The 23614-nt window shown below is 36.4% G+C and overlaps 2 protein-coding genes across 3 annotated transcripts; one reads left to right on the top strand and one right to left on the bottom strand.

The window, feature by feature from the left end:
* The first annotated feature begins 3284 nt into the window (after positions 1-3284).
* On the top strand, positions 3285-19295 carry LOC143451672 (uncharacterized). 2 transcript variants are annotated; one of them, XM_076952388.1, is made up of 27 exons: positions 3285-3755; positions 4017-4097; positions 4924-5062; positions 5184-5357; positions 7335-7504; positions 7752-7776; positions 9096-9215; positions 9483-9532; positions 10735-10897; positions 11102-11269; positions 11742-11929; positions 12057-12184; positions 12400-12552; positions 12751-12868; positions 14186-14319; positions 14499-14599; positions 14842-14997; positions 15188-15346; positions 15586-15666; positions 15812-15967; positions 16095-16156; positions 16277-16408; positions 16488-16566; positions 16711-17030; positions 17265-17373; positions 17523-17687; positions 17794-19295. In XM_076952388.1, the coding sequence occupies exons 1-27, from the start codon at positions 3441-3443 to the stop codon at positions 18408-18410; spliced, it is 4263 nt and encodes a 1420-aa protein (XP_076808503.1). In that variant the 5' UTR covers positions 3285-3440; the 3' UTR covers positions 18411-19295. The 2 variants fall into 2 exon arrangements, with proteins under 2 accessions (XP_076808503.1, XP_076808504.1); XM_076952389.1 differs by lacking the exons at positions 17265-17373; positions 17523-17687; positions 17794-19295 and having other exon boundaries at positions 16784-16985.
* Positions 19296-19538: 243 nt separating this feature from the next.
* Positions 19539-22130, bottom strand: LOC143451674 (uncharacterized). The gene is made up of 7 exons (XM_076952390.1): positions 21886-22130; positions 21632-21721; positions 21461-21545; positions 20865-20948; positions 20571-20698; positions 20344-20447; positions 19539-20190 (listed from the first exon to the last, which is right to left on the bottom strand). Exons 1-7 carry the CDS (start codon positions 22060-22062, stop codon positions 20004-20006), a joined length of 855 nt encoding a protein of 284 aa, XP_076808505.1. The 5' UTR covers positions 22063-22130; the 3' UTR covers positions 19539-20003.
* Between the last annotated feature and the right edge of the window lie 1484 nt (positions 22131-23614).

The following is a 23614-nucleotide window of genomic DNA, read 5'->3' as shown; positions in this document are numbered from 1 at the left end:
TGCCCGCAAAATCATCGTCACTAAAACCTTCTCTGCGATAGTTATCTTTTCGAAATGCTAACACTTATTGCTCAGAAAATGAAATTGTTGGATAGCATTTCATTAAAACTCGAGTTACACATCAATGCAGCACCCGGGCTAAATACGTTTGTTCCTTTGCGTAATGTGCAAACATGGTGAAAAGTGAAAATATATAAACTGCTACTCTATCGTTACACTCATATATAACAAAGATACCAATTAAGAGCAAATCATGAAACAAAGCTCACATACTCATATACTGCAAGACGCCTTCAATAGTCCTAGCGGCTATGCCTGAATTTGCCCTTAGCAGAGGCAAACGCAATTTGTTAAGAAATCCTGAGAATATTTTCCAAAACATTTTGTCTAAGATGAATGATAGTACGTTCGTTAGTCGTAAGATTTATTTTCAGGCATTTTTTGCTACTTAAAGGGTCTTTTGAATTTGCAAACATTGGTATGCAAGCTATTGCATCAGAACGCAATCACAAAAATCACAATTAATAGCTAGTTTTTTAGCTTGTAGATTAATTATTTTCGATTCTTTATTGATATGTTGGGGACCCGCAAATCTTCAAACAATGTAGAGAGTTCATCACACAAGATTGTCGGAAAAATAAGGAATCACTGGGTTAATAACAGGCAAATGCCTCGTAAAAAGTAAACAGTTACAACTTGCAACTTTCTATGTAACAAGAAAGGCGAGTTAACCAGTTTTATTGCCTCATGTAACCAAAACCTTATAACAAACGGCAGCCACAGAATCATATTAAGCTGCATGGAATGGAGTTCGTAACAGTAATATGACGAAAACCAGATAACTTTAAACCGTGGCAGAATTAGTGATGAGGTACTGTTAACTGATTAATATGAGAGGGAAATTGACGTACTAAACAACTTTCTTTTAGAATTACTAAACTCTCCAAAAGCAACCTGCCCCAGTATCGGAAAAACGTTTTCCTCAAGAATGCCTTCACAGGATGACAGGTTCATATTACAAAAAGTTACGCCAGCACAGACATTGTTTTTGGTAATGCAAATGCAGAATGACCCGGAAATCCATACCTCAGTCAATAGATTTTCCTAACTTTAAAGGAGTTGCTTCCGGTGATTGTTGCAATGCTATGGCGCAAGCAGCATTCCTCGTGATATCATGACGTTATTTTCTTGATATTTGGTCGAACTATTATAAACGTATGTCGGTGTTAAATTTCACAATTTATCTTATTGCAATAGCAATCTCTCGAAAACTAAATTAGACTGTAGTAAATTACAAATTAACTGATTTAAGGAGTTTTATCTCTATTAGTGAGATAAGCCTGCCCTAGCCACATCAAATATGAATCTCAAAATATTCCAATAGCTGAAAATCAATGGCAAAAAAGTGAAAAAAAAAAGACTCTGAAAATACTTTTCACTGCCTTAACACGAGCAATATTATAGTTGAGAATGCTTCAATGATTCTCCAAACAACTGCTCGATTCTTGTACTACGCAAACAACTACGCAAACGATTAATCAAGGCAAAAACTGTGTCGACTGACCAGGCAGGTAAGATGTTTTCGAACGCCACAAATAACCGGTCTTGATTGTTGGAATGTCTCTATTTTCTCACAAGGAGTTATCCAAACTATTAAGCTTTTTTCAGAACACTCCTTTATATGGCTAAATTATTAGCGTTCATGTCGGCAAAATTTGTCTTATTTGATATCAGATGACGCAGAGTGAAGTGAATACCACAAGCACTAGAAGAGTGAGTCGCTCTCACGGGCTTTGGATTTAATTGTAGTTTACTTCATCCAAATACGTGTTGGCAGGTTAGTAGACACGGTTTCTTGATTGACAAATACCGTCAAACACGAAATTGGGTAAACGCTTAATTTTGGTAGGCGGAAACAGTGGTGTAAACAAAGTGGTATTTGGAGATTTGCATATATATCATATGAAGCCGGTATCAAAATTTGTTTTGTTAGAATTGTTTTTATTGAATTGAATTTTCATTAGCTTGAAGATTTCTGTTCGCTGACGTTTTAAGGGGAGTTCTTTTTAAAAATATTTGTCAACGTAAGACAATGGGTGCAAAGTACAAAATTTCTTCATTCTTTTATTTTGCCGTTCTGCTTAAAAAGCCCGATTGTGCGGGATTTTTCTAGCAGCAGATCATAACTATAAAATCTGGTCGGTACGGTTTGAAAAATTAATTGATAATAAGGATAGAGCCTCCAGCTTAAGATAATCTTTGCTTGATCTGTGAAGGATGCAACCTTGTGTTGACATTTTGGCATTTACAAGAATGGACTTGTCATAAGCACCAATTATAATATTGGAATTCGCTAATTTTCTTGGTGCTTTTGATTTCCCCAAAAAAGGTTCTTCCAAGATTTTTGATTGTTAGATTGATTGCTCGTCCGGCATCCTGCCATGTGGCACTTTTATTTTCATCCTTATCGAGTCGTTTTGGGTTGTATAACTGTTAAGGTGTTAATGCATTTTGTTCTGAGTACTGGAACCATATATAGGCCTACTTGCAGTATTTCTTGTTTCCATGACCAGAAACGAAACGTTAGTTGTTCCATTAAAATAAAATGCTTTGCGTTACACATATCTACTAATATCAATCGCGAGGCTCTAAAGTGTAAATACATAGATGAGATAAAAAAAATTCGAAAAAGTACGTTTTCAAAATGAGTGCAGTAGTTATCAAACTTATCAGTCGCCAGCAACTTGCCATTGTTGAATGTTGATGACCTGCTATGGGCAGAAACCATTTATAAATGTCGGACTATTCGAGTATGTGCAAAAGTATGAGAAAAAGGCAACTTCTGCATGAACTGGTCTCTCGCGCTTAGCATTAGTAACACTGTTAAGACTATGCTGTACATGTTTCGGGTGTACTATAGTTAACTTGTTACCAGTTTTGCACCGTGAATGTAATTCATGATAGAGCAACTATTTGATTGATGACATGACGCTAGAAATTAGAATTGTCAGAACTTAATAGCAGACAGCAAAAGTTCGTGCTTTGTTTTGACGCAAGCTTTGAAAAAGGGAAACTGTACTTAGACGGGAGAAAGACGGTGTTGGTTGTTCAAAAAAGACTGCAAACTGCTTCATGATTAATTAGAATAAGAAATGAATAGAGCGCCAGTAAGGTTACGGGACAAACTACAGACAAACAAGGTTTTTTAAAAACGAAAGCTTGATTGTGTTATTTAGTTGTCTTACTATATTTAAACCTACCACTTTGTATTGGCTTATACCAAGAAATTTTTGAATGTTGCAGCTTAGTTTTGAAATAGGCAAGGCTGCGGTTATTGTAATGTTTTAGAGGAAACTTCTTCTGTATACTGCTAGCATATTTTGACGAAAAGCCACCAATTTATCGTCAAACATCTTGAAATTATAATTATCAAGATCTCGATGTTGCCACGTACAATAACCTGCGTACTACTCATGGTGGTGCAAACAATGCTGACCACCGCTAATCTCTCGGCGAGATTACAGGATGCAAGCAACGATTTAGAATTTCACGGATATCTCGAGGTGTCCATCGAATTACTGCTTCCAGGAGACAAGTCACGTGTCCCAACTGACAAATTGCTTGCTTTCGATCCAAGTGATGTCACGTTAGGCACTGTGCCGCAAATAATATTGTGTTTAACCGCGGCAGATTCTGTTGAAAAAACAGCTCTGGATCATCATGATTGCCTATCGGCTAATCTTAAAAGCAAGCAAGTAAGCAAACGACCTATTTTAATTTTGGTAAACAACGCAAAGATTTTGTTTAAATTCCTGGTTTAGTTGATTTTAATAAAATGGTATATGACAGTTTAGAACCTTTTTTATGAATTGTTACCCACGTAAAAAAAACTTCTACTTTGAATATAAATACATAAGTAAATCAACCCTTCATGAACTTTTAAAGCATCTTGTTTTAGCAACTAAAGTCCGTTGCCGCTTGATTAATTGTCATTTTGTCGTGATTGTTTCTTCAAGGTTGTCCAAAGCAGTCAAAATGCGCAGGGAATGACGTCACAACTATTCGAAGTACTGCATTTTCCGTTACGCTCGGATAACGTAAGTTCCTGATAAATCTTATCTAATGAAATTACAGCAAAAGTACATGAATACGCATTTCCGTATTCATGTTGCATCTTTTCATGGTGATGCAATTTTCAATGACAATAAAAATTATCATGCATGTGCATTAGGAATATATTATTCGACTATTATGCGAATGTTCTTGCTGATGCAGTCGTTAATCAATCATTAGCCGTTCTCTATAATGTCAGAATCTGTCGGTTGTCCAACCAATGCAGTAATTGCACGTTTGGTACCTTTTCAATAATCACGCCGTAATAACAGCCAATAGCAGGTCTTTTTCTCCAAAGCAACAATTACGTAATAGACCTCATGACTGCGTTAAAGAAAAAGTATTTTGGTTTTGTGTTGTATTTCCTTTAATTAAGATACTGTTGTAATTACAGCCCACGCTAAGTCACTTTAATAATTAGTTGCTATATTTATCACTTTTTTTCGTGAAATGTTTTCTATGAAATAAAATATGACTATAGAATGATTGATATCTTGATTTAGACAATTTCAAAGAAGTTTTAACCGTTTTGGCAAGCGATGCAATGTTTAATGTTAGTATTTATAGGTCAAAATTTTAGCTGGAGGTTAAACTTTAAATGTGCATAAGAGACAGCTTTTACAATCCTTTGTATAAGATACAGAACATATAGGATCCAGCCCAAATATATAAAATAAGACAAATTTTAACTTCAAATGTTCATTTTGAGTGTATAAGATAAAGGCCAAATTATGAATAAACAACAATTGATTCCAATAACCTCGTTATATATTCACTGATAGCAATTCAACTGTGTTTTGCTATTTTTAGCGCGACACTCACTTGGTGGCAATTACTACTTTGCAATTTGAAGTATTTAACGTCAATGAGGTTGATTATTGGGCAGATTTACCTTTAATGTTTCCAAATGATGGTGCGTTACACAGAGTGGAACTGGTGTCTAATGGAGGTGGGCGTTTGTGCATTAAACACTGAAATATTTTGTTTATAGGATATTCAGTTCTCATAACCCTACATGTTCTTGCAAAGATCACTTTTGCCAGATTTTAAATGTTCTGATTTTTTTAAAGGTGTGAAAGGGTGTCGACTCTTTGCCACTCTTACCCTTTCCTGCGCCCCTAATCAATACGGACCCCGATGTGCGGTCACCTGTTTACCCCCATCTCCGCAGCTTCAATGCAATCCCTTTACTGGTGACTTGGAATGCAAAGGGACATGGACAGGGCCAAACTGTGATAAAAACGGTAAACTTGCCTAAACTCAATGTCTGTTTGTACACTCTTTGTATGCTTTTGCTTGACAGAATTACAGGCCAGCACATGATACTGTATAGTATTTAAGAATTAAGTGATTTTTATGAAATGTATTTTAATAAGGTAGGTTCTTAATTGCAAATTAAATTTTAAATTTACCGGTCTTAAATATATTTGAATTGTCTGAAGCCTGCAAAATAATATCGGTGTTAGCATCGCTGGCAAGACCTAATTGTGTTCCCTCGAGTGTTAGTTTTATGACTTGCACAATGATTATATTTTGGCAGTAAATTGAACAAAGCGTGCTTACATTTGTTTTAACTGTCATAAAATTGCAATTGTAATTAATACGTCGAAAAACATCCTCACATAAGCAACATAAAGCTGATAAGCTGTTTCGGAATAACCCACATTCGAATTAAAGTGAATTGTTGTTTTCAATTAATACTGAACAACTTATTCAATTGCTAACGGTTTAAGCCTGCTTCGAGCATAAATAAATAACGATACAGTCACCAAAATATTTGATTTGTAACCAGATAAACCGTATATCTGCATAGCTATACCATGTCTTATATGCTCACTACAACGGCCTTCATTCAGTTTTGATGCCGATTGTTTCGCAAGAAAACTTTAGTCATACTCATAACTTCATAAGTAACAATCGTGTTGTCGCTGATAGTTTCTCCCGTTCGAAAGCAATGTGCGTTTAGGAAAGGTGAGCACAACATTTTCTTTTTGTTCCGTAAATAAACAAGTTTTGCTGCCGCTTTTTAAATTGACCGCTCCGTAATCCTGGCTGTTTTTTTTTCATAAATAATCTAAAAGCGAACGCAAAGGAACTTTTCGATAGCCGCTGGCCAATAACTTAGGTTACTCGCACTCATTTGGAGTTTTTCAACCTACAAAGTTTGCCGACAAAGATCATTACATTTATCTTAACCATAAACAGACGAACTCGTTTCGTACCAGAGACCTGTTAGTTACAATTTTTGTCGAGAAGAATTTTGGGCCTTGTTGTGGACCCTCGTAATTCCAAATTATGCCAACGCTATTTAGGCGACATGCAGTCTCATCTTTTGTCATGGTAAAATCAAAGTGACATTTTAATCTCTTATTTACGTAATAAGACGCCGTAAAGATACACCAGGAGATACGCTTTCAGCTTTTTAGCACCAGAGATTTTGACGGGAACGTGACAAACTTGTCGTTAGGATTAATGCTTTCACGGGGCGATTCGGCACCCACTACAATAGACTTAGGGTCTGAAGACTGGTGACAAAACATGATATTAAAAATAGCGCTGCAATTCCGGAATATTTTGTGTCCGCTACTCAAAATTACAAGCATATTATGCCCTTTATCAAGCACACCCTAAAGTTGTCTGTTTTAGGTTTTCCCTTAGTTCATTTATCGTTATTAGCTGTCGAGAAACCCATACTACAGTAGTTAGCATGGCTTTGTATCACACAGTCAAGTACTCTATTCATGAATGATCTGTAAGAGTACTGCTATACCGTACTGATTAAGATCTTTGAAAGTTGCTTATGAACTGAAAATTGCCTCCACTATGGCCAGCAGGTTGTTTAGCAGCGAGCCCCGCAAAGATATCGGGCTCGCTGACGTAGATTGCTATCTTTGTTGGGTGTTTTAATTACTCAGTGGTGTGACAGGAATTTCAATAAATCTGGCAATATAGTTTTATAAGGTTGCAAGTTACTTTTCAGCCAAATTACTCACAAGTTACCGTGTTTTCTAATAGCGTCGACATTGTTCGTTTCCATAATCATCACGTAACTACGTAGAATATTGCGTATAGTTATACACTTCATATTATTGCATAAACATGACACAGCGTCCAACTCCATGTATAGGAAGAAGAAATAACAACCAAAATTGATGACTTAAGATGCTTTGGATTCGAATTCTGGCCTGATGCTTCATACATATTATATTTTTCGTCTCCAGTATTCCTTGTTCGGGAGGAGGCTGTAGAATTTATCAAGCACAGAAGCAAAAGAGCTAACTCTTGGCTGCGTCACGAAGAGCTCTTCCCGGGCAATATTGAGCAAGAGTGCGAAGAGGAAAGATGCTCCTACGAAGAGGCGAGGGAGGCTTTCGAAAACGATGCTCTCACTGTGAGTAAAACATTGCATGCCCGATAACCGATGTTTTTTGTGGCGGGGTTATTTCATGACAGAATGAGAAAGCAGTAAATATAAGAAAAAATCATGAAGCAGCGGTAATTCACGTCTAACTGTCACAGGTTTCACCAAGCAGCTGTGTGTTCAGTAAATTTTATTTTACCTTATGACCCATGTTACCAGCTTAAATCTTTGTATTTGTGCTAATTTGAAGCACTCATTGACGTACTTTTTGTTACAGCAAGCATATTGGAGACGTTACACAGGTAAGAAATTGAATAATCGCATAGCTTTTATTAATCATCCGCCGAATTTTTCTTTGCTTAATGCGTGCAAAGACGTCAAGTTTGACTGTATTCATTTTAATGCGTGTTAAAAATGGCCGTTTGAGGATTGGCTTTCCTAGCCCATGTTTCAATGTTTTTAGGCTGGTAATTTTCGCGTTATCGTTAGCTATACCATGTATGGACTATACGTCAACAAAATAACATTTGGCTCTCCACACAACGTCTAGCTTTGTTGCTGTTTTTCTTCGACCAATATGTTCACAATCTACTGTGATTGTCTATCACCTTAATCCGAGAATTTTCTCACAACGTGACTTAAATTGTTTGACGTCATAAATGCCGTATTTTTTCAAAAATTTCTTTATTAAATTAATCCGATGCAAGTGATGACTCACGGTTCGCGTTTGTGGGAACGATCAGCTGCACACATAAATATTCGTCGACCCGGAAACGTGTCCATTAGAAATACCACGCTTCTTTTTTCGTGTGAAATGTATGTATTTGTTTTGTTGTTATCACAGCTTTGAACTGATGAAAATTAACTTATGTCTATTCATCGATAAATTGTTTTCGAGCGATCGTTTTTAATGACCGTTCTATCGCCTTTCGATTAGTTTTGCAGAGGCTATTTGAATTCTTGCGGGATTTAAACCTCACGAAAACTATCAATTCAAAAAGGCCACCTTTTCAGAAAGTCTTAATCCTTCTAATTTGAGACCTACTCATATCAAAGAAGCTCCTTAAATAGCCTTTTATTCCGACTTCCGCGTATAAAAGAACTAGCAGATAAGACAAGGCGTGAAGGGAGCAGGTAGCAATTATACTGATAAGGTTTTGAGTAAAACCGCATATTTTTAGCAATAGTAATCTTCTGCAAGGTGTGTTTCTAACTTTCCCGAACACGTCTTGTTTTTTCTTGAACAATTTGGCACATTTTTTCAATTTTCAACACAACTTTAATGGCTCTGTCGTCACTTTAGCTTGATGTATGGTATTATTTATGATTCGTTACAGCAATTAAAAAGGAATCTCTCCCACACTTAATTGAACGTGCATTGAACTACTTTGCCTGTTTTTGTAATTTGTTGTTTTTATGGTCGGCGTTCTTGTGCTAACACAACATTGCGTTAAAAAGATATTCAAAGAATTTGAGATATTTTAACGACTTCTTTTGAATTACAATTTCATGATATGCTTAATTCGAATGTTTTGCGCATCAGTGTGGATTCAGACTTGTTTGTTATTGAAAAGTTACAGGTCTATACTTAGTGGATACACTTAAATTTGACATTTTGCAGACACTAATCAATGCCAGCCAAACCCATGCAATTCAACACATACGGCACGTTGTGAAGATTTAGTTGGTGATTACAGCTGTCATTGTTTGCCTGGTTATCATGGAAAAAATTGTGAAAACGGTGTGTTACGTTTAATGTCTAACTTGTTTGACCATTTGGAAATTGTGGTAAATTTACAAATCTGCCAGTAAAGCACACGCAACAACTAGCTGCATACATTGTACCTATTTATGGCGATTGACACTATAATAAAACCTTGAAGTGAAATTAATGTGTTGTATACGTAAACTCATTTTTCATGTTTCCTGACAGTAGTAGGCGGATATATTTATTAACAGTACCGAAAAGAATAGAAATTTGACCTCTATACCATTTTGTTTGATATAGAAGTGAACGTCTGTGCAAATCAACCTTGTAAGAACGGAGCAACCTGCCTGGTGAGCTAATATTTAAAAAAAAAATTTTTTTGTCCTTTCTTTTTAGTATTTTCAATTTCACTTTCTGTTACATGTGTAGTAAAGTATTTAAGTTTGAAATGATCTACTTTTATCTTGGTGACTCATTCATTTACGAATTAAAACCTACCGCGTATTACGCTACAGTACCTGGAATTATTAGATTACCTTTTAGTTGTGATTTTCTTGCATATTTATTTGAGTTATTTTAGTTATCTGAGTACAGGCTTTTTAGTATTCCAGTTATTTATTATTGGAGTTAATTTAAGTTAATTGAGTATATCTTTCTGAACACTGTTGTTATTTTCAATGAGTCCAGTATGTCTGTATCACAAATTTAACATTTTTTACTCCGCATAAACTGGTATAAGTCTACAGGGTTGCACACTGTTAAAGGGAGGCTTGCAAAGTTTCAGTCAATTGTGGTAATCCGATTAGTTTTGCACTGTAAACGCATTAGGTTATTTTGACCTCGAAAACGCTTTTTTGCGGATAAATCGTGTTTATTAGTAAACACAGTTTAATTTCGCCTTTATTAGGATAAACCCACGGTTTGGTGCTACTTTTTTGGATATAAATACAAAAAAACACTTCTTGATTTGATCCATTTAATCTCATGCAGTTGGAAACTTCTATTGACAGTAATCTCTTTCTAAGAAAATTAGCATGTCACATGGTCCCACTTTGGAATTGTCAAGTCGTGCAATTCTTTTACAGAAAATGCTTCTATCAAGGCCTTTTTAGGAGTGAAGGATTGACAGACGGCAAATGTTCGTGATTAATTGCTTTGTATAATCTCTTCTTCTGTCTTTGCAGTTCTAATTGACAGTTAGACGCCGATTAACAAGACACGTCGGAAAATGTTGTTCTATGAAATATTTAGCTTATAATCCGCAAAATCGAATTGCGGTAAATTCAAAAACGTGATTTATTCGTCTTCTCCGATTGCGTTAGACTGGAATGTTTGGAATTTTTAGCCTTTCCAACATTATACTGCTTCAAAGAGAATTCTTTGCATGGAGTATAATAAGAGAGTACAGGCACATAAACTTTTTGACATAAAATACAGCGCTTTGGTTGACTCATTCAAACAAATACCTCGTCGCGTGTTATACAGATAGGAGATTTGCTTCCTTTTTGGGCCAAACGACCTTGACCGAACCATTCCCTTTTTCTTTCATCAGCGCCACAGCCCGACGTCTTTTTCTTGTAACTGCCCTGCCGGTTACAGAGGTTCAACTTGTTCAGTTGACATCGATGAATGCGCTACAGCGAACTGCGGTCTACATGGCACTTGCGTAGATGGCGTCAACAGTTTTACGTGTGACTGTGACCCAGGTTACAGGGGTATGTACAACATACAGCTATCCTAACAACATCGAAAGCTGTTATTGTTCTTGTCGTTGCTTCTACTCTGTTACTAATGTGTGTTAGAAGCATAGTTGTTTAGGCTGCCGCTTCATCAGAAATGCATAAAATTCTAGTTTGTTGAGATATCTTTTGTGACATGGTGTCACGATTTGTATAGTTTCTTCATAATTTCATTTTCAGGTGAAGTTTGCGACGAAAACATTGACGACTGCGCCAGCAATCCTTGTATAAATGGCGGCACATGCACCGACCACGTTGCCTTCTACAGTTGTAATTGCTCGGAGCAATACAATGGTGTTAACTGTGAAAATAGAATAAGCCCATGCGTGATCGATCCGTGTGCTAACGGTAAGTGTGAACCATTTGCATTAGATAGTCATCTAGTCCAGGGCATAACCAAAACATCATTCGTAAATAATGTGCTGTTGATGTTCGAAATTTTTTTTAAATTCATTTTTCCACTTTCCGAATTGAAGCAAACTTTAAAAAATAAAGTACAGTCAGTTTTGCAAAGCTTGTTGAGCTATCATTTAGCTAGAACTGGACGTAAAAGTGAGAATTTCAAACACGTAAATACTGTAAATGCTTATATACTGTAGAAGGACGTTATCGGATTGCAATAACGTTACTGTCGTTAGTGACGTTGGTAAACGTTTCCTTTACATGTGTTATTACTTGATAAACAATGCTACTTAGATTTGCAGTTACGCATTTCAGAAATATGTTGAATTACAGTACTCTCAGGTCTGCCTTACAGCCGCCCTTTATTTTAAAGCCACCATAACATGGTACACCGCCAAATAAACACTTTAAATTTTAGGCGGCATATGCGGTGTCAATCCCGATTATTCGTTTAATTGTTCTTGTCCAACCGCATACACTGGACCCTTGTGCCAACATGGTGTCGGCAGCCCCTGTGCATCTCTGCCTTGCCAAAACGGAGCGATTTGTTACGTGGCCAAGAACAACGTTACAGCAATTTTACCTTCAACTTATGGATCGGAACAGGTAAGGCTCAATCTACCCGATACGGCATCACTTGTTTGCAGTATTTACAAGTAAATACAAGTTTAAGGTTGTGGAAGAAAGGGATTTCTTTTTAATTTACAAGATTTTAACAATGTTTTCATACCAGAACTTTAACTGCATTTGCCCACTCGGATATGAAGGCCGACTTTGCGAAAGGGAAATTCCCACATGTGACCTGGCAAAAGATCCGTGTCCCGAAAATGCAACTTGTATCAGTCTTAAAAGGCAATACTTGTAAGTTGTCTTACATTTATGCAGCTTAATTTACTGACAACTGCACACACAAGGATCTTTTTACTTCTCTCAACAAACGCATGGTCCTAACCTATGCCTCCGCTTCATGATAGCTTTCGATAAGTCTCTAAATTCTGGTGCTCATGTAACGGTCCACACTCTACAGTAACATTTGTTCTAGGTTTAATTGTCATGTTTATTTTTTGTTTATATAGATGCGCTTGTCCTGCCGGTTATACGGGGGATGCGTGCCAGGTAGCTAAAAATGACAACGATCCGGAGTTAGCAAAACTGGCTTGTCAGCATAATCCATGTCAGAACAAAGCCCGATGTTTATCTCACGAAAACTCTACTTTGTGCATTTGCAGGTGAATCGAAAATCTAAACAATTTTTGTCTTTACAACACCATAAATCGTTTTTTACTAAAGCTTAGTTCTGTTGAAGTGCAGTAATTTTTATTTCAAGTCTTGAAAGAAACATTGTGAATGGGTGCTGTAATTTTACTTTTGTCAGTTTTTAGTTTTTGCTAGATGGACATGTTTCATTTTCCATTTGTTTAATTTAGACCTGGCTACAATGGTACTTACTGTGAAAACGAGATAAATTACTGCAGTAGCGGTCCTTGCATTAATGATGGAATTTGCATACCTGTGCCCAATGGATTCTTTTGCAACTGCGCGCAGGTAGGATAAATTTTGTTTACCATTGCAGTACAGAGATGTATACGTGTTGATGTCGCGACACACCTTTTGCATAAAACTGGGTTTCTTAAAGGTGGAGTTTTTAGAAACGAAACATGTGTACCGTCGAAGCGTTTTGGTTTTTGTAAAGCTTTTAGAAGTAGTTTAGCGTGGAAGCGATGAAAAAGATAAATGTATAAGCTAGAACAGACTGCCTTGATTAATTACCTTTCAAACTATATCGCTTGAAAACCATCAGTCCATTTTTTCCGCTTGAAGTTTTGTACAAGCAAAATTTTTCGCTTACCTCATGCTAAAGATACATTCTTAAAAAATTCTTCTGAGTGACCTTACGGCCATGACCTATTACGTGTTAACGAGGTGTAGTGATGACGATATGCTGATAAGACTTTAACGCATGTACTATCGGACGCATTACTACCCCGACAACCGATCCTGCGCCTATCCAGCATGTTGCTTTACTTACACGATACACGAGAAAGTTCTCCAGTAGTTTCTGCGGCTTTTTATTGACTTCTCCAGAAAATACTGCATCTTCTCTTTCCGGCTTTTTTAACATAAATAGCAACCGTTGGTTTACGTGGTTACGTTTTATCGTGTCCGTGACATTGGTTAAACCATGTTGTCACAAGAGGCAGATTATCGTAACAAAAACTATAAGTTTGAAAATGCTTACATTCAATTTTAAAAGTTCGTTCAAGATAAAATCAAGTTAAGCAAGTGCTTGATAGTTATTGCGAAATGTTGTACCATATTTGTTGCTCAAGGAGCCCTAGAGTTGGAAGAGATTTTAGAAACATAACGCAGGCGACAGATGAAATAAATTTTATATGCTGGTTAATTTATAACTTTGCAAGATGAAAATAGTGGATTTCTACCGCTCCAAACTTGTCATAAACACAAAATTATTAATAAATCGATCGGTGATTTGACTACAGAGTTTTAATCGTATAACTAATTTGCAATCGTCCAAACTGTTGTAGACTTATTCCTGATAACCGGTCGGTTTGCGTCATCTAGTGGTTGTTGTTTATTTGCTAATTAAAATTATTGCTGTTTGCTTTGATGTGCAATTTTTACGCTTATTATTTGCGGTCTACTTTTCTCCCTACGGCATATAATTTTTGCGAATTTTTACGTCATATTTAATCTTTATCAAATCGATAAATCTAACGATAAACAAACGCCACAACATGGCCTTTGTAAAACTATTTAAAACCTCCAAAATCGTGACGTATAAAGTAGTGGGCTTTTATCAGATAAATTTCCAGTCAAACTGAAGCGATTTGTTTTTGATAGGGCTTCAATGGCACCTACTGCCAGAATGACATCAACGAATGTTCCTACCGGGTCGAAATCTGTCAGAACGGTGGAACTTGTAACAACACCGAGGGGTCATTTGATTGCCTCTGCGATCCCTACCACAACGGCAGGTTTGTATTTTCCATAACTTTCTTATTTTCAACTAGTGCACTGACACTAATCTTTGTTAAAAATCGGTCACGATATTGTTTGAAAACATAAAGGAATGCAGATTGGCGAGTTAAAAGGTTTAAACCATTGAAATGTCAGATGTAGACGATAAACTCTGTCAAATATCTTTCGCTTGCAGGTTTTGCCAATATGATTTTGACCCATGCGATGCTACTCCGTGCCAAAATGGAGGACTATGCTATCATGAAACGTTCGGATACGAATGCACCTGCATAAACGGTAAACCTTCTGTTTAATTAAAACATTAATTTGAAATTGCACAAAGTTCATTATGTAATTTAATTTATAATATAGTATATACAGTAATATGTTACTTTAAAAACACTAGCACAGCATCATTCATACCAGACCTCTCCAATCAGTATTGCATCAAAACAGTTCAATATATTTTTTCATACTAACCGATTCCAGTTTAGGGCGGTTTAGAACTAGTTTTTGAAGCCCATTTTGATCAATTGCAGGCTTCGGTGGTCGGGATTGTCTCGACATTATTGATCCTTGCACTGACGTCACCAATCCTTGTATGAACCAGGCGTCGTGCTCAATCCGAAGTGATGACCCTTCACAAGCCAATTGTTCCTGCACGGAAGGCTACTTTGGAAGATTTTGTGAACATGGTACATTGCGACTTTTCAAGTCATTTTCTTTTCACATCAAATACACGAAAAACATTTTTATACTATCAAGATTTTATACTATTTATACTTCTTGCCCATTATTATTTTTGCAATATGGATATTTTGGTATATCATTTTATAGAACTTGCTGAATAAGTGCTAGTTAAGTTTCATCAAAGTTATATATTAGTTTGGGATTACTGCGTTTCATCTCGCGGTGATGATGGAAGCCCTGTTCCTCGTCTCAATCCACTTTCCCTCTGCGGAGATCACGGATACTGCTTTTCTAAATTAACCGGCTATGGGTGTCACTGCCATAAGGGGTACATTGGAGAAAAGTGCGACGTTGGTAAGATCAAAGAAATATCAAATTCGACCAGTTTCGATGTACTGCAGAACGTATAATTACTTCTTTGAAAACAAATTTTAAAACCTCATTTTATTGCTTATGTATAGATTTATCGGCCTGAAGCATTAATTCCCAAAAATCGGGCATTTGATTCCTAATTGCAACAAGTCGATTGGAATCTTCTAGCTTTTTCGTAAAAGTTGATAAACCGTGAATTTGACATTCATTTTTATTGCTAGAGTATCAAGTGCCTACTGTAAATTGTTCATCAGTGAATTGCTTGTGTCCCATCGATTTGGTGAAAGAAGTCGAGCGTTTTGGTAAGCAGCAATTAATCCAAGTTTACGATAAAATGTCTGCTATAGTCTCACATACGGAATAGCACGTTCAGTATTCTTACATATCAATCTATGTTCTCATAACAATGGTTAGACCCACATGTGAAATGTTTTTCTTTGTTTACAGATCACAATGACTCCTTTTTACCGTGTCAGTTTGAACATTACTCCCAGGGAACATGTCACCGATCCACTTGTCTTACCAACAGTTGCGAAGGTGTTGCTGAGAAATATTACTGCGACTGGGCATCTACTTGTCTTAGGATTTATCTCAATAACGAAGGTAAAACACCACTGCATCAATCGAATTTGTAGCTATGATCGATTTTTAATGCAATACACAAGACACAGCATATAGGATTTGTTACAATTATAATCGCCAAATGTGGTAATTTGTCTGCTTATTATAGAAAGTATTACCGAAGACTGTTCAGTCATTCAGGTTTGGTTGAATCACACCAAACTGCCGGAGGTATGCTTTTTTTTATACTAAGCCGTATAATCCTGATCGTCGTTTTTATACACTTATGTTATTGTTGCTTATTGCGATGAAAGCAAGCGTATATGCTACTAATCACCCACCGTACCTTAGGAAACAACAACCGATGAATTCTGTGACAAAATCCGCAACATGCCGTTCAATTCGACGTACAAGAGATCCACCACCATCCAGTGCGCCCGCGTATACGTCAACGACCAAAACAGTAGCTTAGCTGTGTCAGTGGTAGGTCATTCTGCTCAAAACGTAACCAAAATAATGATACCGTATAAGTTTATGTTATACTCAACAATTTCTACTTCAGGATGGAATATTTTCGCAAAGGGACGCCGGCTTGTTGGCAGGCGACATTTTCCAACGTTTGCAACAAGAGTTGACAAATGGTATGCATTTAACGTAAACATTACTTTACTTAACTATCTGGTGGTTTTTGTAACTTCTTCCTGCTGCGATTGAAAAGAAGCGAGCGTTTTCATACGATCGCAAGCTTTTCTTTTACCTTTTTACATTTTAAGTGTAATGTTTAGACTCTCAACCTGCACCTATAGCTGAAGACCTTCCAATTATGTTTTCGGCAATCTACGCCATTACGTTTAACAGACAATTGGGACATGTACAAAACGAGCACGACGATGGGCCACGGACTTCTTTAGGAAGACGAGAAGATGCAGATATTGCGATTTACATCACTATTCCATTGATAATCGTCTTTCTAATCTTTTGTCTGCTTGTTTTTTTCTGCGTCACACGCAGGCGTCGAAAGAGTAGTTTAGAGATTACTTACGTTGCGAATACAGATGAAAACCTTGGAATTATTCCCGGTGTTGAGGGGGCAGGAACCGATACCGTAAGTATCAAAGAAACTTTAACGGTGAAATTGATACGAAATAAATTCATTTTGCTATTTTTATTTTGCGGTTAGAGTTACTATAAATTGTACTTTTGGTATTGATTTACTTACATGTTTTGCTGAAAGTTGTGATATTTTTTTGCAGATATGTATAGTTTAAAAAGTAAATGTTTTATCTTTTCATCAAATTTATTCCTATTCCATTTTAAATAAATATATTTCACAACGCAGGAAACCCCTTCGAATTCAGAAAGTTCAAGTTTTTCACCGAAAAAGGTTAAAAATCAAGAGAACGGAATAATTAACCCAATTTTCGTGAACGATAAACCTGTCACCTCTGGTAAGTAATTTAAGTGTGATGTGCAAGTGTATATGCAGCAAACTGCTTCCCTTGCATGACTTGTTCCGAACGTTGTCCAAACGCGTATCTGTATAGGTATAGTCATGAAGTAAAATTCAATTTACCTAACAAATGCTTTTATGTTTTAGCTGCTCCACCATCGCCAGTTTACCGAGCAAAAAGTAATACTTACGTCACGATACGGCCTTTAGATTCTCCAACTTTTACTAAGAAAAGCCATGTTTCACCGACGAAATCTGTTGAGGAAAGCACCATTGCGTTTTTAGTGAATGGACAAGGCTATTCGCTTGCAGGTAAAGCTAACGTATAACGTTAACTAATTTATGTGTCGAAATATCGTTTGATCGTACTAAAACAATTAATGCTCTAAATTGTCTAAGTTTACAATTATGTTTGCAGACGACACGGACGGCTACGAAGATATGAAAGGAAATACTTTACCTTACGACACCATTCTTCCACCAAGTGACGGAGACACTCCATATGCCTTTGCTCGCGAGTTTACTCCGAAAACCCCGATCTTGCAAAAGCAAAGGCCTAAAGTGGTAAAGTCTAGCCACACACGAGCTGGTAAAAGGAACAGTCCCACGCATGCCTATGTAGAGATTGACCTACAGCGACCGCCCTTAAAAGAACTGGACGAAACGCTCGTCGTTTACGAAGCAGCTGAGGAACTGCAGTCCGTCCAAGATTCGTCTGGAAACGGTTTGCAGGTTGAGTACGATCTTGCAAGGGAGACAACACCATTAGAGAAGCAGAAACCATTAAAAAAAGATATAAACTCCTCCGATGCTCCCGATGTAGCAGATTCCGGAGTTGACATGTCGAACTCTAGTAGCAGTGATCCCTCTCAATCAAATGCTGCAAGTGATGCAGGTCCAAGGAACGAGAACTATCAATCTCCCTCTTCGTTCTTTCCGGATCACGACGATCTTTTCTTTCCTCACAAGAGTCAGGAGCTCCCAGGAGGAGGAGATGTTTACAGTGTTCCTCGCAAGGCTAACCCGGTCGACTAACCACCCAAAGCTCCTCTGGATTTTTGAAGCAAGTTTGAGAACTAAGAACTACGAAGAAGCAAGGCTAAGAACTTGTAAGGTGGAAAATAGCCATAATTTGGGAACAATGCTTTGCACTGCATCAAAAATCGGTTTTTATTTACAAAGTTTCAACATCTTTACTGTGTTTATTTATTATATTTTCTCATTATCTTAATGGAACTTATACGAATTTCGTCGATAGCTTCATTGCATTATAACATACCTCCCATTGTTTCTTTCTCAAGTTCATTGTAATCATTTCACAAACACGGCGTTTGTTTCTTTCTTGTAGATTTTCTGATTGTTGTCTTCCGACCGGTCTTGGCTACTGGCCAGATGGTCTAGTCGTTATTGCCCAAGCCACTGGATTAAAAAGTGAAGCAGTAATAAACAATTCATGGGCAGTTTGTCATTTTAATCAATTCCCTTTTAATCAATTTTACATTCGTACCCACATTTGCTGCCATATAACTAGTTCAATTCCAAGGCTGGTCCATAATGTTTGCGATTACGTTATTGATTTTGTCATTTCCTCAATAAAATCTCATTTACATCTGTAATTTCTAGTTATTTCTCTTTTCTACTGTGTGTTGTGTTTTGTCTTTATTTCATAAATATCTTTGTGATTAATGGACAAATTCTAGGCTGATTCAACACGCAAAACTTAAGAAACTTCGTATATATCAATAGCGCTGCAGCCTGCGTACACGATGACGTCATTACTGATTTTGTACCTGTTAAGTTGTTTATGCGTCTGACTTAGTGGCATATGCGAACGTGCTGGTCTGCACGTTGCGTTTTCTTTTTATACGTCGTTTTAAATTTTGTTAACAATTGTATAAAAATATACCCTCTGTCACTTTTTATTGCATATTTTCAATTCTTATGAAAGAAACCTAATATCTTATAGTTCTTACATAATAGCGGGTTCAATGCCGTCCACACATGCGATGTATGTTGTAGGCTTTCATGAAAATGCTTAGTAATCGGTTGGCCGAACAGCTTGTTTGTTGCTGAAACGTTGCTAGAATTTAATGGTTTTCAATGGCTCGCTAAGAAGCTTATCCATTATACAAACATTTTTCTACAGTTAAGCAATCTCGTTAGTGTAGTTTTTGTCTATGTATTGATAAAACAATTCAGTAAAAATGATCGATTGCTTGCTGGTTAGTTTTGCTTTCACGTTGCCATAACGGAATTTACACAAATGGATTAGATATAAACGATTGCCATTTTAAGGCATTCTTTGCAAAAATCATGAAACAATGTTATTATAATAATATCACTTAATATAGACTCAAAAGCGTTAATATTCCATGCTACCGACACAAACTATACAGTGCAGAGATGGTCGCGAGGAGGTATCATATGACTGACAAAGAAAATTTACAAATTGTACATAACCTTATAGCATGGAAACGATAAAATATTAATAACATTTCAGAACTTGGAAGTGTTGGAAAAGTTCACCAGCACGATGCGAAATAATTACACTTATAGAGAAACGTAGTTTAGAAAAGGTCACTTCCTTTGCAAGCAATAGGCAATGGTAGAGCGAAAGTTTCATTATTTTTATAAATGTAGTAACGCAACGCCAAAAAAAGATTTGCTGCCTTCCATTCTGAATCGTTGGCTGCCCACTATATGGTTTGCTGGTCGAACGGCGAGTTTGTCTCCTCTACCTAAATAGAAGACTCCACCGTGGTAGCCCGAGTCTAAATTTCTCATTTGATTGGCATGCCCGTTACGAGTATCCGCACTGCAAAACAAAATTGAACGGATATAAACCCGTCAGCAAAAAGTTAGATATATCTTTGTACAAAAAGAAAAGCCACAATACCAACCCTGGCTTAAACTATAGCGGAGAGTATAGGAATACGAAAACAAAGAACGAAGTAGCATAGAAACTTACAGAACTTGCATCGTTACTGATGACATTAAAATCGTGTGCTGACTATTCCTGATCAGAACCGTTTCGTGTCCGATCTCATTTTCACCTCGACCATGATACGTCACCTGGAGAAATTATAAAAGTTGTCAGATGGCTAAGGCCAGCATATACCTTTATAAACCGAAGGAGGTCCTATTATCTTATAGCTTAAAGTTTAAGTTAGTCACATTTATGACTGTTTAGTTCACCTGCGAGTACACAAAATAATATCCTGGTGTTCTTATTTCTAAACGTTCAATGTAATTTTCGGGTTCAATTTTGATTAACATCGGTCGAATTGCCAAGTCATCTTCTGACCTCCATTCGAAATAGCCGCCTGTAAAGTGTCAAAGGTAACTTGAAGTTAAATCATAGAAAAATAACCGTCAGTTCTTATATACTGCTTTTGCATCACAATAATATCATACACAAAGACCATAATACGACCATGAAATACAGGTAAGGTGAGGAGGTATACATATCCATATCCATATATAGCTTACCCGGCCCAGGTATTTGCTCATATCGACGGGTCGGATCAAGATAGCTCCCTCGGCATCCTACGACATGAGCCCCAGTGAAAACTTCTAAAAAGTGAACGAAAACGAATTAAAATGCAATAGGTATTATAGATTACCTTCACTCGAAATGGTCTTCTGTCGATTATATATTAAGTCATATACGTGTATACATACGTTGCAACTATTGGTTAAACAAGCAAATTTTAATTGACTCTGATGGATCAGCCGTGAGATTTTTTAAGTTATAATTTTTTTACTCCTAAACGTTTTAACGCAAAAAATTTTCGCAATAGCTAAAAATTGTAAAACAAAAGTATTCGCAAAATAAATCAATTTAAGGAAACTGTATAAGGAACATTAACAAAGTCAATTTTTAAAAAAGCCTTTACAAAATTCGGGAATAAATATATTGAAAAAGAAAAAATTATGTTAGAAAGACAATTTACCTAACAATATATAATGTCACGGTAAAAAATAACTTCAAAAAACAGAATACAATAAATTAGAGAAATTTGTCAATTCCTGTGTATGTATAGTAAAACACATCTAATTTGTTAAATCAATCAAAAAATTATTACCGTAATCGGACGGCGAACGGCGCACTCGATTGTTACGCAAAATTTCAGCATTGCTGTCATTGGCATTCAAAGTCTGGCGAAGATTCTGAGTGACATAATTAAAAAGAGTTCATCAAGACTTAAATATACAAGCTTACATAACGCGGCGTGTGAGGCTAATGACTCTCTTACTTCGATCAGTGATTCATGTTCGTTGTTTTCGTCGATCACTTCATCAATAAACTTGCGGTTTTGTTCGATTTTGTTCCTCATTTCTTCCATCTAGTTTTGAAAAAATTCACGATACGATGAAAAATTATGATATTTTTGCTTTGCATAAAACGCTCTTGGGTAAACGAAGACACCATACAAAAGGAGCAGGAAAGACAAAAACAATGCAAGAGAAGGTAAGGAAAAAAGCTATGAAAAAATGAAAAACTACTTACCTCATTTGTCATTCGGAACGCATAAAGCACTGACCAAGAGAGAGCAATCAATGCGGCGAGAAACATGACAAAGGTCCATATCTTCTGACGTTGATACAACGTATAAGTGACATCTTTACTGGTTCTGAAAATCTTGTAACCTTTTGGTTTGGTTTCTGTAATAATGGCAGATACCATAATTGACTAAGTTTACCGTTTTTGTAACAAAAAAGTTCAATGAGCTGCTGTAAAACACACAAAATAGTTCGATGAAAATATTTCATTTATAACGTTAACATTAAAAATAAATGTTAATTCTAATAGGATTTCTAACTAAACAGTTCTATTCTTATTTGCTAAAAATTGATAAAATCAAAATTAACGCGTTACTGGAAAGGAACTTCCAAAAACAGGAAATTCCAGCAATATTTTCCGAGATTTTGAAGTTTGACGATAGGGTATATTGATACGATATAACTGATCAGATGTAACAATAGATTTACTACCACGTTAAACTGGATGCGAGCTTTCACAAATATAGATCATCATGCAACAGACAGCATGATGATATCTTGCGGCATTTTTGTAGGATATATAACTATTTCGAATGGAGTTGTTAATTTTCTAAGCATTGTTTCACCTTGGTTGCATATGAATTAGTGCAGCAGAGATAAAATCCTTTTCAATACTCAGCTGACGTTTTCGATATGCTCAGAAGTTCAACGTGCTTTTGCTAAATTCTATTCTAAATTATAATTTCGCACTAAAATGCTGAGTGCTTCGCACAACTGATTTACGACCTGGCACTGTATATAAAATATGGTTGGTTCTATCCTATTGATTCCTAGCGTGCTTTGTTTTGCGAAAAACTATGTAGATGAGCTTCTGACAAGATGGAATATCGCATGCTCAATTACCCTGATATGAAGCGATGCTTTATATTCCCTCTCCCACACGCTATAATCACTTCTGCCATTTTTTTTCCTAAAACAGATAAGTGCTCGCGTTAAACGTACATGTGCTTTTACATTTAAAACCCTTGTTGAAAAATTTCTTATCCAACTAGTCTATTGCTGAGGACACTATAAGTACTCGTCTTTCAACAAGTTAAGCGTGGCCAGGCGTAGAGAAACTTTCTTGACGCACGCCACAGACTGAAATTAGCAAAAAAAATAAAAACTTCTCAAACGTTCAACAACCTTTCACTGGGTAAAGTTGTGGTCATGAATGACCTAAACACTTAAACCTCCATTGAATGAGTACTGCAATGCGTCTTCAACAACAATATCAATCACAAAAGCTTACGTTTTACATTTGAAACCTGGGTTACTTATGATGTGTGCGGCCGCGTATTTCACATTGTTCATGAAAAAAAGAAAAAGTTTATTTCTGAAAAGAAAGACCGTTATAAAACAAAATCACATTTTCTTCAGGAAAAAACATTCCAACACTTCCCAATTTCTGTTATCTATTTCTCACTTAACGCTTTTAATCAGAAAAGCAATGAAGTAATTCTTCCGGGGAAAAAATTCTATACACGTATTATGTAAACATTGACGAAAACGAATAATGCACGTGTGTAGCTAATTTGGTCATTTGTTACATTGAAGTTAACCAACGCGTATAATACTCTACAACTAAAATGATGATATTTTCGCATTAATGCGTGTAACAAATCTAGGTATAACTCAAACATAATTAATCAAACACAGAATGTTGTTTGCAAGCAATTGTTAAAATTGCTCTGCAT

The sequence above is a fragment of the Clavelina lepadiformis genome, chromosome 4, assembly GCF_947623445.1.
Source record: "Clavelina lepadiformis chromosome 4, kaClaLepa1.1, whole genome shotgun sequence".
NCBI classification, from domain to species: domain Eukaryota; kingdom Metazoa; phylum Chordata; class Ascidiacea; order Aplousobranchia; family Clavelinidae; genus Clavelina; species Clavelina lepadiformis.
This window is presented reverse-complemented; position numbering and strand designations above follow the sequence as displayed.